At 36.3% G+C, this 16,447-nt stretch overlaps 1 protein-coding gene across 1 annotated transcript; it reads right to left on the bottom strand.

Annotated features, from left to right (window-relative positions):
• Nucleotides 1-53: 53 nt before the first annotated feature.
• On the bottom strand, nt 54-7,067 carry LOC136264283 (uncharacterized). Its single transcript, XM_066058987.1, has 2 exons — nt 6,973-7,067; nt 54-4,131 (listed from the first exon to the last, which is right to left on the bottom strand). The coding sequence occupies exon 2, from the start codon at nt 4,127-4,129 to the stop codon at nt 224-226; it is 3,906 nt and encodes a 1,301-aa protein (XP_065915059.1). The 5' UTR covers nt 4,130-4,131; nt 6,973-7,067; the 3' UTR covers nt 54-223.
• Nucleotides 7,068-16,447: the final 9,380 nt, after the last annotated feature.

Below are 16,447 nucleotides of genomic sequence, written 5' to 3'. Positions count from 1 at the left end.
GCGATGCATGTACACAACTGAATAAACAACACACAAATACTTCATCAAACAAGTCATTATAACACACATTGTGTATAATACTATGAATTTAAAATTTAGATACACACATAACTACAGTACAAAGTGTATAGCAATAATATTATATGTATGGACAAAGTGTGATAGACATGAAAGCACACTCTATAGAACACATGGTAGAAACACACAGATACTATGCAGCTATCTACAGCTGCTCAAGAAAGGATTCTCTTAAACGACTGTAATCAGGTAAATCAAAAGTATCAGTAAATTCTAAATCTTTGGTCTCACTTGGAAATAAATACTCCCACTTTTCCTTCAGCTTAAGTCTTTCTTGAAGTACAGACACAACACGATTGTACCATTTTGTATGTTTGACTGCATTGTGGATGTGAAATACTATTACAACCAAAAAGAAGAAAAACGCCACAAACCCTAAAACATTAACAGCAATGTTCACTTCATCATATCCAGATGTGCTTGGGTACAGGTACAAAGTAATCACCGACAACAAAATGAAGATTCCAGTGAACGTCAAATCCAAAACATTAATGAGAGTGTTCTTAAATGGATGAATGTAGGCTTGCACAATAGCAAATGCCAAAACAACTACAACACCCGATAGCAGTGATGCCTCCTGATAAGAAAATAAGACACTTTCCATTCCAGATAAGTAGACCAGTACTATCAGTCTTATTCCAAGCCAAAAACGATATTTGTCTTTGTATGGTGCATAAAAACAGTCAAGGAGTGGGAAAAAATGGCTCATTCGTTTGGATCGTAAAATAACTTTAGGAAAAGTTGAAGCAAATGTAAACGGTAGCAAAATCAACAACATGATACCTAGTGAGACAATGAACAAGACACCATGCCATCCGTGAAAATACTTTATATTAGGATCAGGTTGCCATGTAACAACACTCTGACTAGCACTGTAATCACTCTCATTTGATGTGTAATGGATTGTCATAAAAGAAAACACACTGATGGTGGTACGTAGTAGTTTGGAGTAGGATAATAAGATGAGAGTAGCAAGAACTGGAACTGCTGAAAAGGAGGACAATCGTTTACGGTAGAAATCATATCTCCTTGTAAAAATAATGATAAACATCAGCAACCAGAGATACATAGGAAACACAAATTGCAACCCTGTCTTAGCAATCTGAGTCATTTCATTGTACAAACACATTTCAAATCCCAAGTCAAGATTGATGAGTGAAATAAACACTCGCAAAAATGAAAATTTTATTGTGTTGAAAAACAAATCTTCATTAATACTCATCACATTGCAAAAGAATATTACTCCATTAATACTTCCCACTGTTACTGTCAGTTTTAGCACAAACAAAATAAATACTAGAATTATACCTAGCAAGCCGTACAGTAGGATAGTGGCCAGCCAAGCATTACTACATTGTTTACAAGAAGTGGAGCCAAATACTTTACTGTATCCTTCAATACAAGCACCACAGGCTCGTCCAGCATGATTGTTATCACATAGGATATGTTTGTCAGTTAAATTGAAGTCATCAGTATGTCCATTGCAGTAAGTGGGTAAACACAACCCAGTGTATTCTACGTTGTCATCAATCACAGAAAGCCATGATCGTTTGTTAGTACGACCAATTATTCCAGATGTAATGTGACAGTGAAAGTCATCCCTCACATCTTTCGTAGTGAAGAATTTACCACAATTACAGCCAAACAGGCCATTCTCTTCTTGGAGACTAAATCCAATTGGACAGTCACTGAAATTAAAATGAAACTCGTGACGCTGACCTCTTACAAATGACAAACTCAAAATTCCAGTTCCAGGAAGTACTGGTTGTGTCCCATAGATTGTGAATTCAGCAGATGCACAGCTTTTATCTGCTGCAAAAAATGAACGTCTATTTTGACCTTCAGCTAATGTTAAAGATTTATTGTCATTAGCCTGTGTTGAGTAAGCATCTGCATAAAGGGTTTGTGTAATTCCAACAGAGCCCACCTCATCAAGACCAACAATGCTAAGAGTAAACAATCGTCCGGCAATAATGGGCACACTCAATTCTAGTTTATTGTAATAACTAGCAGTCATGCAATAAATAGGATCATGTGTACCATTACCATCACAAGGACATGGTAGGCCAGCAGATACAAAGAGGTGGTCACTTGCTTTCTCTTGTGGAATAAAGTTGAACAGTTTACCATAAACAGTATTCCTTGTACCATTTACAGGAGGAATACTCAAATCAAAGTCAAATTGGGTGAGAGTGTCTGGATACCAGGAGCAAATATAAAACACATTGGCATAAATTGACTGCAACTCGTTAAGTGCACCAGCAGTGTTATTATCAAACGTGATGTTTATATCAAGAAGAGGAAGGTCATCAAGAGAAAATATTGGGTTGGTTCCACTTGGTCCAACAAATTGAATAGGACAAATGTTCTGCGTTTGCAAAGTAGTAGTAGCAAAGTATACTACAATAGCACCACCATAGAATGTGGCATAATTATGAGCAAACAGCAACTCTGAGCCTTTTGAAAAGTATATAACTGTGTTGATAAGATCCAGAACACCTCCATAAAAGCCACTGTTATGCATGAATGTTGCTTTACCTGATATTGTAATAGATGCAGAATATCCATAGAAAACTGACGGTTGGTTGTTTAGAACGTTACAGTGTTGCGTGCAGTTGAGAATAATGCGAGCATTTTCACTATAAATTATGCCAGTGATAAAGTCACTTGAGTCATACTGTAATGAAGCACTTGAGGAAATGGTATTATCTTCAACATTCACATTAATCAAGTAGACAGTTAGACTACCTGTTGATGTCGAGGCACCAAATCTGCCATCAGCCGCATACAATACAGAACCAGCATTAGCTACATTTTCAGTGAAATTACACCCTTCTATTCTGACCATCAGTGATAGCGAATCTGAAGATATTTTTTCAATGTGAAGAGCTGCTCCTAATGTTCTTCCTACAAGCCCAGTAAAGTTGCAATTCATAACTTCTACAGCTGTGACCTTGGTTTTGGTTGTATTAGGTGTAGTACTTAATCCTGGACCATTTTCCAGGGTTAAATAGTGATAGGAGATCCCACCTCCTGTTTGCAAGCCATCCAGAGAAGAACCCTTTATTCTACTGTTTCCATTAAACATGCAGTCTTTAAACCTGGTTATTCCTCTGATGCTGATAACAGATAGCATAGCTACATTGGCAATAAATGTTCCATTGTTGTTATCAAATAATGTATTGGTTATTTCAGTATTCACATCATAGTAGTTCTGCAAGTAGTAAATAGCAATTCCTGGTGCCCCTTGTATTGGAATGGGAACACGATAGTAGTTGGTTTCAATTACATCAACAAGAGCATCAAACTTCCTAGCTGGGAGAAAATTTCTGTTGTTGTGAAACAGTGACTTGTCAATTTGTAAATTAGTGTGGGCTTTGTCAAAACTGTCCACTTCAACATGGTCATGATAGAAAAATAGTAATCCACTACCGGAGCACGAAAAATCAGCCATAGTGTCATAGTAATCATAATTGTTGCATTTTGGATCATTGTCAAATGTGGTGTCCATAATATGTACCTGAGACAGTGTCACATTTCCTAATGCATTAAACGCAATAATACCATATCCGAGGGTATGTTGCAAAGAGACATCAGTGATAGTCACGTTTATAGAATGATACAACATCACAGCAAATCTAAAGCCATTACCAAAATAAGCAGCAGGTACTACTGATTGGACTGTTTGATTGACAAAATCATTTACAACATCTCCACACTTCTCCATCCGGATATTATAAATGACAATATTTCGTGACCTCACAAACACAATATTAAATGGTTCAATACATTCAATTATTGTATCATCAGAATCACTACCAGTAATGGTGACACTGGTCATGTTTTCTAGTGAACAAAATGGTTGTGTTCTAAACTGATAGCGTCCTGATGAAAGGTGAATATCAATGGTAGTGTTTGAGGTCAGACAATTACATAAGAAATAGTCCACTGGTCCAGAACAATTTCCTTCAGTGTAGCTTTGTCCAGGGTAGACTGTCATAGAATTAACCATCACCGCTAAGCTGAGTACTACAAGGTAGCAGATCTCCATACCTGTAAATATTGCATGACATATGTAAGTATCCACATAACAAGCCTATAGCACACTCTTGGGGTGGTCTGAACACATTATAACAACATTATGGAGGCAGTGTATACCAACACCACAAAGGTCATGCAATTACATTGTTGTGGTAAACAAAAGACTGACCACATAAATGTATTTTATGGCACACTTCCTTTATAATAACAGAACCATAACTGCGTAAACTGTGCTCTATATGAAAGAAATGACATTTGGAATCAAAATGTTGTATTATTTCAGCCACATACCCTGCATTAGTCATAGATATTTCTCAGTGTGAAAGTTTTGACAACATTAATAATTCTCTTCCAACACACAACTAGTGTTGGAAGAGAATTAAGGGATACCGGTATTGACTCTCACACTGCCCACTGATACATTTGTAACCAGATCACTAGAATCAAGGCTTTTGATCACTGAAATTATTGATTCTTTGTTTTTCCTTATAAAAGAGCCTTAATATCTTGATTGTCAACCGTAAAACCGTAAAAGTCTTAAAATTTAGCTTTTGGAGGTATTTGATTGCCACTTTCACAGACATCCTGATCTTGATTGCTTGATTCACAGCACTAAAACCCCTTGATGATTGGACCTTGATCCCAGTGTTTCAACAGACAGTATATAGAAGTGACATAGCTAACAACCAGTATCTATATGAAGTCAGAGTATCACATATGATGCACGCCATCACTCTTGGGTAGATAGAATAGATGGATAGATAGATAGATAAACAATGATCCTTATAATGATAATATCTAGACACCGTAAATGACAAAAGTTTGGAGTGACTAATGTTTAGTGCATTGAAGAAATTTGCCAAACTATTCACCAATCAGTTATTAGTATATAGCTCCATATTAACTACATGGTAAATTTGCTAAACTTTTGTCCGCCAACCTGCTTTGCATGCTGTCTCACCAAATTTTTGTTGTTTACGGTATAAAGCCAGCCCATAAGCACACAATTGCCACTGCTTCTTAGGTCATTTCAGTGGGCTAGCTAACATAAAACAGTAAGGAAGATTGCTCTACAGACTATGACTATATCATGCAACGCAAGTCTGATTATACTTCTTGTGATTAGATAACCACATTAGAGGCACTGTATGAGGTTTTTACCCATAACTCGGACTAACAAATTAAATGGCACAAATAACTGTGTCAAAGAGATAAAACACCAAACCCATGCAAGTGTCACTTACTTGTCACAACACTAGTGCTGCACTCAGTGCTCAAACTTGAAGATGAGAAAAAATCTGAACAACCTTTGATAGTCGATTAGCACTTGAAGGCTAAAAGCACTAAGCATGAGCCGCTAAAAATTGCTACATCTACAGGTGCACATTTATAGCCATATAGAACACTGCAATGGTGCTACACTGCTGCATGGCCACGTCTCCTTAGCGTCACAAGCAAACAAGTTTGCAATGTATGTCAATAATGCAACTAGAGATTGATTAGCTATGTAGCTAATGGATGTAATATGTGTGAGAGAATTAACATTACATACTACCTCACATAAACCCACAATCACATCAATCACATGATTGGGGAGTCAGCATATTCATAACCATATCAATAAGATTGGATTCTGTAACTATACAGCCTCACTAATCAGGAGATCTGTGTGTCAAACTTGTTAGTCACTAGTTAACAATTCAAACAATTCAAACATCATTAATAATTTAATGTCTAGTAGCTAACATTCAAATAATGGTGATGCAAAACCACTCAGGTGTTATATGCATCTTATTCGGACCATTGACTCTGCTCAAATATTTCCTTATTATTTCATCTTCCATAGCAACACAAACAAAACCACTTGTTTTTCAGTTATTATCGAAAGTTTTTGACTTACTTTATCACTATAAAGCCACTTTGGCTAGTTTCTACGACTCTCCCACAATAAGATCAGCCTGTATAGGAAAATGGCTGCAACATTTGTGTTGCTATTATAGTGATAGTAAAGCCACGCACAATCATAAACCCACAAACCCCTAAATCGTGTACGAGAGTCCCAATATTTATGTATTTCCAAATAAATACAATAATTGTTGTTATATTTTATTTACCAAGATGCTTTTACTTGTGCATGAAATGAAACAATACACAACTAGTGACCACAGGAGCATAAGGGCAGTCAATTACAACAATGTAGCTACCTACTCACTATCAAAGCCATCTTCATCATGACAGCAATAAGTTTTATAATCCAGAAAATATAACAAACAGACTGCTATATCCACTTACTAATAGTCTGGCTCGGCCTTGCCCCTCTAATATCCACTTGTACCATACCTGCTTGCACTTGTTGAGTGAATTAAAAATAATATACATTTTTTTGGATTTCTAAATTATTTACTGGGATTTTTCAGATAGTGTACAAGAGTCCCAAGCCATTGGCGACCCCCGGTCATAATATTGTCATGTTATTTTCACACTGCTTTCATGCACCAGCTGATCACATGGCAGACAAATGGCTTTTTGTCATGGTTTGTAAACTTATTCACTTGATCTCACATTAATGCCAGGCCACAGAGGAACACCATATCACATAACACCGTTGACCCTTCCATACTCGCTTCCATATCAACAGCGATTCATCTCCAAAACCCTTCACCCCCCTCAATTATGGAATTGTACTACGCTGCATATGTTGTGGATGCTTTGCGTGCTAATTCAGTTTTGTCTCTTGTGTAATTTATAAACTCCACCCACGTCAAGTCTGGCGCTGATCGTCTGAGGACAGAGGGCCCAGCGTTTAGCTCATATCACTATTGAATACAATGCATTACTTTACAGATAACTTACTGTATAGGTCCGATCAACTTGCAGACTGACGTGATGTACACTGTACAATCAGGTAAGTGACTTACAAGAACTCGTGACCTCGTGATTTTTTGACGCGCGCCGAATGCAAATTAAAGGCGGCTGATCTAATGTTTTTAGTTCACCACAGACTCTATAGTGTACTTGTAGATGAGAGCTATATACTACCTAAACCAGCTTTTTGATGTTACTAGCACCAGCCTATGCAGCTATTATATATGCTTTTAATTTTACTATTATGTTACGCTACAGTGCTAATAATAAAATTATGTTATAATGACTGACTTTAATATTTTAGGCCAACAATAAACTTAATTATTAGTTTCTCATGATCCTCCATGCAATACTCAAACTAGCTGTACATAATATTTATTACAGTAGCCTCAACACAAATCACAATTATGTTTTGAGTAAAAAACACACAATTGCAAATGCACGTATCAGTACCATAAATATAATGTTTTGCAAATTACAGTACTTATGTCCACAGCTGTATGCCTGCTAGCTAGCTCAATAACAGTTACAATACAGAATAATATATTGTAGGCAGTATTATTGTACACATATAAAATTATGCAAAATCAAGAGTGCATAATTGTATGTAAATCTAGCCATATACGGCTTTCCATGTCTACAGCTGCTCAAGAAAGGACTCTCGCAGATGTACATAATCAGGGGGATGTTCTGCTCTGTCTTTAAACACCAAGTCCTCTTTGTGATGGAGACTACTCATCAAAAAGTTGTCCAATTTTTCTTTCACTTGGAATTTTGTTTGAAAAACAGATACAATAAGTGCTTGCCACTTTACATGTTAACAGCATTGTGTACGTGAAACATGATGACAAGGCAAAAGAAGAAAAATGCCACAAACCCCAAATTGTTAACAGCAATGTTCACTTCGTGATATCCTGATCTGCTTGGGTACAAGTACAAGGAAGTCACTGACAGTACAATGAAAATCCCAGTGAATGTCAAATCCAAAATGTTGATGAGCACATTTTTAAATGGGTGGATGTAGGCTTGTAAAATAGCAAATGCTAAAATAGCCAGAACATTAGAATACAATGAGGCTTCTTGATATGTAAATAAGACACTTTCCATAGCAGACAAGTAGAACAATACAATCAATCTTATCCCAAACCAGTAACGACATATCTTTGTACAGTGCATAAAAACAGTCAAGGAGTGGAAAAAAGTAGCTCAATCGTTTGGAACGTAAGATTACTTTGGGAAAAGCAGAACCAAAAGCAAATGGCAGTACATAGAGCAGCACAACACCTAGAGAAATCACTGATAGTACACAATGCCAACCATGTAGATATCTGATGCTAGGGTCAGGCTGCCATACAACCAAGTGATTGGTAACATTATAATCACTGTCAATACCAGTGTAATGCATGATCACAAAGGAAGCCACACTGATGGTGGTACGCAGCAGTTTAGAGTAGCACAATAAAATAAGAGTGGCTAGAACTGGAACTACTAGATATGATGACAACTGCCTACGACGGAAATAAAACTTTCCTGTAAAAGTAATGATCATTATCAACAACCAGAGGTAAACAGGAAACACAAATTGCAACCCTGTCTTAAGGATCATTGGTGGTAACTGGAGTCATTACATATGGTTCTGTGTTATTGGACCTTTCAATTGTGCCAAAGAGACTCCTATTGACATAAATGTTATTTTGGTGGTAACTGGAGTCATTACATATGGTTCTGTGTTATTGGACCTTTCAATTGTGCCAAAGAGACTCCTATTGACATAAATGTTATTTCCTTTAGCTTGACAAGCTTCTTTTCAGTGCCATTGACTGAGAACAAGGTGGCAATTCAATTAGCTCAGAGTCATTCTGAGCTAATTGATTGCCACCTTGTTCTCAGATAGCTAGACTGCTTTGCCGGATTGCTCTTTCTTCTCTGGTCATAACAGGTTTGATTAGTATTTGTTTTGGCTCTGAAGATCTTTTAGACAGGACAAATGTTGCATCAAAGGTACGAGAAATTTAATTAATATAGATCTGGGTTTTGGGTTGAAGGTATTGTATTTTCAGTCAATGGAAATCCCTAATTGATGTTTTGGAGAGAGCAGGATCAATATTATATATAGTGAGTACAGTTTGCATGGCATCCACGTCATGCTTTAGTTTAGTGGCTCTTGAACTGTTTGGTTGGAATTCTTTGATTCCATGCATGACCACATTAAACACTGAACAGTTTATCAGACTTTACCTTCAGTTGGAAGGTTCAACAAGGCCGGAGGAAGGAGTATGAAGGTGATTACGATTACTTATTGGAGTGGCGGAAGTTGTGATGGTTAGTTTCTAGAGTTTTGGAAGTTGTGTTGGTCTTGATAGAGTTGTTGAATTCCAAGCTAGAAAAATTTTCAGTAAAAAGACTCAACAAGGTTTTTTAGAATGTTAATTTCATCTCTTTGATGTGTAAGCATGCAGTGACAGCAGCAGAGAGGTTCTAGCTAGGCCTTAAGTATGAGTATTTGCTATGCTATGCTGCAGTGCCAAAGAAAATTATTCACTCAGCATTATTCCGGCTCAACATTTAAATCTTAGCCTCCATATTTTGCATTTGCACGTCTGAAATTTTGCTTTAAAATTTAGTAGCTATGTCTATAGTACAGTAGTTACTGACTTACATATTTAATAGAGCATAAATCAAAGGAATGTTGACTTAGTAGAAGCCGTCACCATCTATACCTATCACCAAGTGAGACATTTACTACCAGAATCAACTCCTACCACTACTCCTTTAATTTCCATTCAACAATTCAACAATCTTTTTAATTAGTAACGCATTAAGTGTTAGAATATTTAATATGTAACCCATAACTATATAGTGTGCTTTCAATGATACTCAATTTTGAGGTCTTGCACAGTAATAATAAATCAATAGTCATTTTCCATGACATGTATTTTCATGGGCCAGGACTTACAGTGTGTAGTCTGCCCAATACTTCACCAGCCTTACAATATAGGTAGTTGAAGCATCAAGCATATAATGCTAGCTGAATAGCTCAATGTATGAGTAATACAACTGCACGAATCAGTTGTATAGCTGACAAGTACACAATACAAACTGCAAAAATCATCTACCATAATTCGCTTTATTTTCGTGCAAAAAAATTCTGTGATAAAATTTTTCATGTATAAATATTTATGTACAAATTCTGTTATTTTGCAACAAAACAAAAGCTAATTACAGTACAAAAGATCTAGACACAGTAATATTTATCTGCAAGAGTTCATGCCATTATTATTATATAGATGCTTATGGGCTACTGCTGGCATGTATATACGTAGAATTATAAATTTTTTTAGATAGTATTACTTCAACACATCACAAATTCACAATTATGTTTCAAGTTATAAACACAAAAATGCTATGTACATACTTACATGTAGGTATGCAGATTATAAGGGAAAACAATATTTACTATACAGCTGTATGCATGCTAGTTAGCTATGTAGACAGCATTATTGTATACTATTCATGCAAATTTATGCAAATATCAAGAGTGCATATAAATCAAACCATATACAGCTTGTCATGTCTACAGCTGCTCAAGAAAGGACTCTCTCAGATGTACATAGTCAGGGGGATGTTCTGCTCTGTCTTTAAACACCAAGTCTTCTTTGTGATGGATGTTATTCATCAAAAAGTTGTTCCATTTTTCTTTTACTTTGAATTTTTCTTGAAAAACTGGTACAATACGTGTATACCACTTGGTATGCTTGACAGCTTTGTGTATGTGAAACATGATGACAAGGCAAAAGAAGAAAAATGCCACAAACCCCAAAACATTAACAGCAATGTTCACTTCATGATATCCTGATGTGCTTGGGTACAAGTACAAGGCAGTCACTGACAATACAATGAAAATCCCAGTGAATGTCAAATCCAAAATGTTGAGGAGTATGTTCTTAAATGGATAGATGGATGCTTGTAAAATAGTAAATGCTAAAACAGCCAAAACATTAGAATACAATAAGGCTTCTTGATATGTAAATAAGACACTTTCCATTGCAGACAAGTAGAACAATACAATCAATCTTATCCCAAACCAGTAACGACACTTGTCTTTGTATGGTGCATAGAAGCAGTCAAGGAGTGGAAAAAAGTAGCTCAATCGTTTGGAACGTAGAATTAGTTTCGGAAAAGTGGAGCCAAAAGCAAATGGCAGCACATAGAACAACACAACACCAAGAGAAATCACTGATAGTGCACAATGCCAACCATGTAGATACTTGATACTAGGGTCAGGCTGCCATGCAGGAAAGTAATCGATAGTATTGTAAGCAGTGTTGTTACCAGTGTAATAAATGATCACAAAGGAAGCCACACTGATGGTGGTACGTAGCAGTTTAGAGTAGCATAATAAAATAAGAGTGGCTAGAACTGGAACTACTGGATATGATGACGACTGCCTACGACGGAAATAAAATTTGCCTGTAAAAGTAATGATCAATATCAACAACCAGAGGTAAACAGGAAACACAAACTGCAACCCTGTCTTAGCAATCTGAGTCATTCCGTCATAAAAACACATGTCAAATCCTAAATCCAAGTTAATGAGAGAAATGAACACCCGCAAAAACGAAAACTGATTTTCATTGAAAAACAAATTTTCATTAATACTCATCACATTACAGAAGAATATCACTCCATTAATAGCTCCCACTGTAACTGTCAGTCTTAGCACAAACAGAATAAATACTAGAATTACTCCTAGTAGACCATACAGTACGATAGTGGCCAGCCAAGCATCATTACATCTCTTACAAGAAGTGGAGCCAAAAATTTTACTATAACCTTTAATGCAAGCACCGCAGGCTCGTCCAGTATGATTGTGGTCACAGAGAAGTGTATCAATTTTGGCATCTAAGAGAGTGAAATTTTTAACATTCCTGTTGCAATATGTGGGCAGGCATAGATTTAGGTATTCAATATTGTCACCACTCACAGACAACCATGATCGAAGATTATTACGGTGAATAAGTCCAGATTCAGAGTCACAGCTAAAATCATCATCAACTTTTGATTTCAAGAATTCACCACAATCACAACTATATAAACCATTGTGCTTATTTTTTTGGTAACTAAACCCAACTGGACAGCTACTAAAATTGACATGAAATTCATGATCTACTCCTCTTACAAATGATAAACTTAAAATTCCATTGATAGGTGGTTGTGATTGCATCCCATATACAGTAAACTTAACTGAAGTACACGTTTTGTTGACAGTGATAAACGATTGTCTGTTCTGGCCTTCACCTAGTGTCAAAGTTCCATCAGTTGCATATGTGGTATACACATCACTAAACAGAGTGCTAGTCGCTCCAACTGACCCGACCGCATCAAGACCAATCAAACCAAATTGAAATGATTGTCCAATAATTATGGATGCATTTAATTTTAGAGTATTATGGAAACCAGCACTCATACAGTAGACAGGATCATGTGTACCATTACTATCACAAGGACATGGTAAACCTGCTTCTATAAAGAGATGATCATTTGCTGTATTATTGGGAATAAAGTTGAACACTGTATGATAAACAGTATCTCTAGTACCATTAACAGGAGGAATGTCTAAATCAAATTTGTACTGAGTGAGAGTGTTTGGATACCAGGAGCAGATATAAAACACATTAGCGAAAATGGACTGTACAGTGCTAGGAGTACCAACAGTGTTATTCTCAAATGTGATGTTCACATCAAGAAGGTTAAGTTTTTCAAGAGAAAATATTGGATTGGCATCTCTTGGTCCAATAAACTGAATAGGACATATATCTTGTGATTGTACATTAGTGGAAGGGAAGAGCACATTAATAGCACCACCAGCAGATGTAGCATAGTTATGGGCAAACAACAACTCTGAGCCTTTATAAATATACAACACCGTACTAATAAGATCAAATGCACCCCCATAATATCCACTGTTATATGTAAATAATGCTCTACCTGACATTGCAATGTAAGTGAAATAACCATAGAAAACTGATGGCTGATTGTGTGTAAAGTTACAACGTCGAGTGCAACTGAGCAAAAGAGGAATGTTTTTTATGTGAAACACCCCAGTGATAAAATCACTAGTATCATACTTCAATGTAGAGCCTGATGAAATAACATTGTTTTCAGCATTAACATTAACCAAGAGAATAGTAAGACTACCTGAAGCACCAAACCTGTTGTCAACTGCATACACAGCAGAGCCAGCATTTGCCACATTCTCAATAAAATTACACTCCTCTATTCTGATGATCAGCAGAGAACTATCTGAAGATAACTTTTCAATATGCAAAGCTGCTCCCAGAACTCCTACCAGTCTAGTGAAGTTACATTGTACAACATGCAGTGCAGTAAAACTGGAATCTGTTGTATTAGTTGGATAGTTTATTCCAGGAGCATTTCTCAGTGTTACATAGAAATATGAGATCCCACCTCTTGCATGTAAGCCGTTGATATTAGATGCAACAGATTCTGTATCTTCACTGCTTAGTGAACAATCCTTGAACTTTGTCATGCCTCTGGTACTTGAAACAGATATTATAGCTGCACTACCACCAAGGGATCCATGATTGTTATTAAATATTGTGTTCGTTATTTCAGTATTCACATCATAAAAGTTTTGCAGATAGTAAATTCCAATACTTCCACTGCCTTGTAATGGTACAGGAACACGATAGTAGCCAGTTCTAATAACGTCATCAAGAATGTCAAGGTCTCTAACTGGAAGAAAGTTTATATTACCTTTAAATACTGACCGGTCAATAGTCAAGTTTGTATTGGCTTCATCAACACTGTCAATATCAACACGATCATGATAAAATAATAATATCCCACTTCCTGAACAAGAAAAATCAGCCTTATCACTGACATAAGAATAGTTCTTACACCTTGAATCAGTATTAAAATTAGTGTCCTTTATTTGCAGATTAAATAGTGATACTTCTCCTAATGCATTAAAGGCACTTATTCCATACCCAAGAGTGTGTGACATCATAACATTAGTAATGGCAACATTTTTGACATGATATAACATCACAGCCAATCTAAAACCATTACCAAAATAAGCAGCAGGGACGATTGATTGGACTGTTTGATTAATAAAATTATTCACAACATCTCCACACTTCTCCATCCGGACATTACTAATGATGATATTCCGTGACCTCAAAAACACAATATTAAATGGTTCAATACATTCAACTATTGTATCATCAGGTGTATTACCAGTGATGGTGACACTAGTCTTGTTTTCTAGTGAACAATTTGGTTGTGTTTTAAATTCATAGAGTCCTGGTGAAAGGTGGATATCAATGGTAGTGTTTGAGGTCAGACAATTACATAAGAAATAGTCCACTGGTCCAGAACAATTTCCTTCAGAGTGTTTTTGTCCAGGATAGACTGTCATAGAATTAACCATCAACACCAAACTGAGTAGTATTACTACATGCTGGCAAACAGTGTTTAGTTTCATGTCTATGAGCAGAGTAATAGAGATTTTAGCTTTCGTAGCAAACACACATGCACACACAAAATGGTATGCAACTAGTAACAAATCATAATTCTAATGGCTCATGTATTGTAACATAAGAAAGTACACATATTATACATAAAAGAATGTAGCTAGTGACTGGGCGATTTAGTGGATGCAACCCGTAGTCACACAACATGTTCAATACAATGAATATACATAAGAATACACACGTACCGCATATCTCCTAATTATCGGTACAACATTATTACATTACATACACTATGCCTATACTATATATATCCCCTAACTTATGGGTCCATTGAAGCACTACACACACATTGCCTACTAAATTATAATTAAGTAACTGATTTTATAAGTTACATGTTACAACCAAAGCTATATTGTCTGGTCTAGCTGTAGCACTATGGAAACCTAGAAGTACATTCGCTCCTAATACATACAGTTCAATCATTTGGTGGTAAAAATGGTTGTGAAGGTTGTTCAAGATAGTGTGTATACATAATAATGGTCACACAATGCATTATTGTGGTAACTGCGTGACCACATAAAATGATGTATTTTATATGTTTGTACTCATGATCACTAAAATGGGAAAGAATTTAGTTGCACTGTACTAGTAAGATTGATGGCTAAACATGCAAGTCAAAAGCTTTTAACTTCACCAGCACTGACTATTCTTATCTGTTGTTACTTCTCATGCAGAGTGCAACACTATGTAGCTAAATATAAAGTTTTTTTTAACACAGTACATATGTAACTTCTGTTGTCTATTTGGATTCTATCACATTAATCTTCCAGCTTGGGTGTAAAAACCAGATGAGTTGTTGTTTCCTAATACCAGGAGCTCATAGAAATCTAAGTAAATGTAACAGCAAGGTAGAATCAGATGCTTATACAACACTTGTGCAACCAATTCTTGAATATGCCACTCAAGTCTGGGATCCACATCAACAGAACTTAATTTACAAACTTGAAATGGTTCAGAGGCGAGCAGCGAGATGGGTACAGTCAGATTACAGTTTTCAGAGTAGCGTAACAACAATGCTAGACAATCTTAATTGGACCACACTGGAACAGAGGCATAAAGCATCTTATTTCACAGAATTACTCACCAGCAGGAGCCAGCATTACAAATACCCAATTACTTTCTGCCACAATCCACCAGCACAAGACAATACCACCCACTCAAGACCCATACTGCCAGCAGCCAACACCACCAAATACCAAATGAATTATTTTTACAGAACTATTAAAGAATGGAACAATCTACCTTCCTTATGCTATGACAAAGACTTTGTAATAAATGCACACACTCTAGCTAGTTACCTGTAAATATCCCCCAACCATTTTTATATCTATCTTTTTTTTCATTGGATGTAATCAGCATTTGCTGCCTTCCAATTAACACAATCATAATCATAAGCACCACAGGCCACATTGCTCCTTCAGCACTTATAAGCCTTTTCCATAATGACGTCAGAAGAAAAAATGGCGACCTCCATTCGGGGGACTCTAATGTTTTCAAGTACAGGGCGACAAATGAAGATCGATCGTTTGTGTGATCCAGGAAGAAGATATCGAGCTAAAACTAACAGGTATGGGTATAACACAGCGGAATAAAATCGTTTACGTGGGTTTTGAAACTTTCGGCTGGTTTTAAAGGTTGAGTAGAAATAACATTCCTTTATATACGTTGTTATCATACCTGGTAACTTTGCTTCAATATTATCCTTTATTAACAACGAAATGGTTCATGAGAAACTTGTCGTCATAGGACGCAATACTCGAAAATATAAGAGTACCCCAAATAGAAAACCGATGTGACGTCATGATGGAAAAGGCTTATAAGCTCCTGCCAATACTAATGAAAGTCTTAGAATCACGATACACTAACTTTAATCAGTATAATACCTGCATTGCTAGACAGATATAGAC

This window comes from Dysidea avara, chromosome 8 (assembly GCF_963678975.1).
Source record: "Dysidea avara chromosome 8, odDysAvar1.4, whole genome shotgun sequence".
Taxonomy (NCBI): Eukaryota; Metazoa; Porifera; class Demospongiae; order Dictyoceratida; family Dysideidae; genus Dysidea; species Dysidea avara.
The sequence above is the reverse complement of the archived record's forward strand: the minus strand, read 5'-3'. Positions and strand labels throughout refer to the sequence as shown.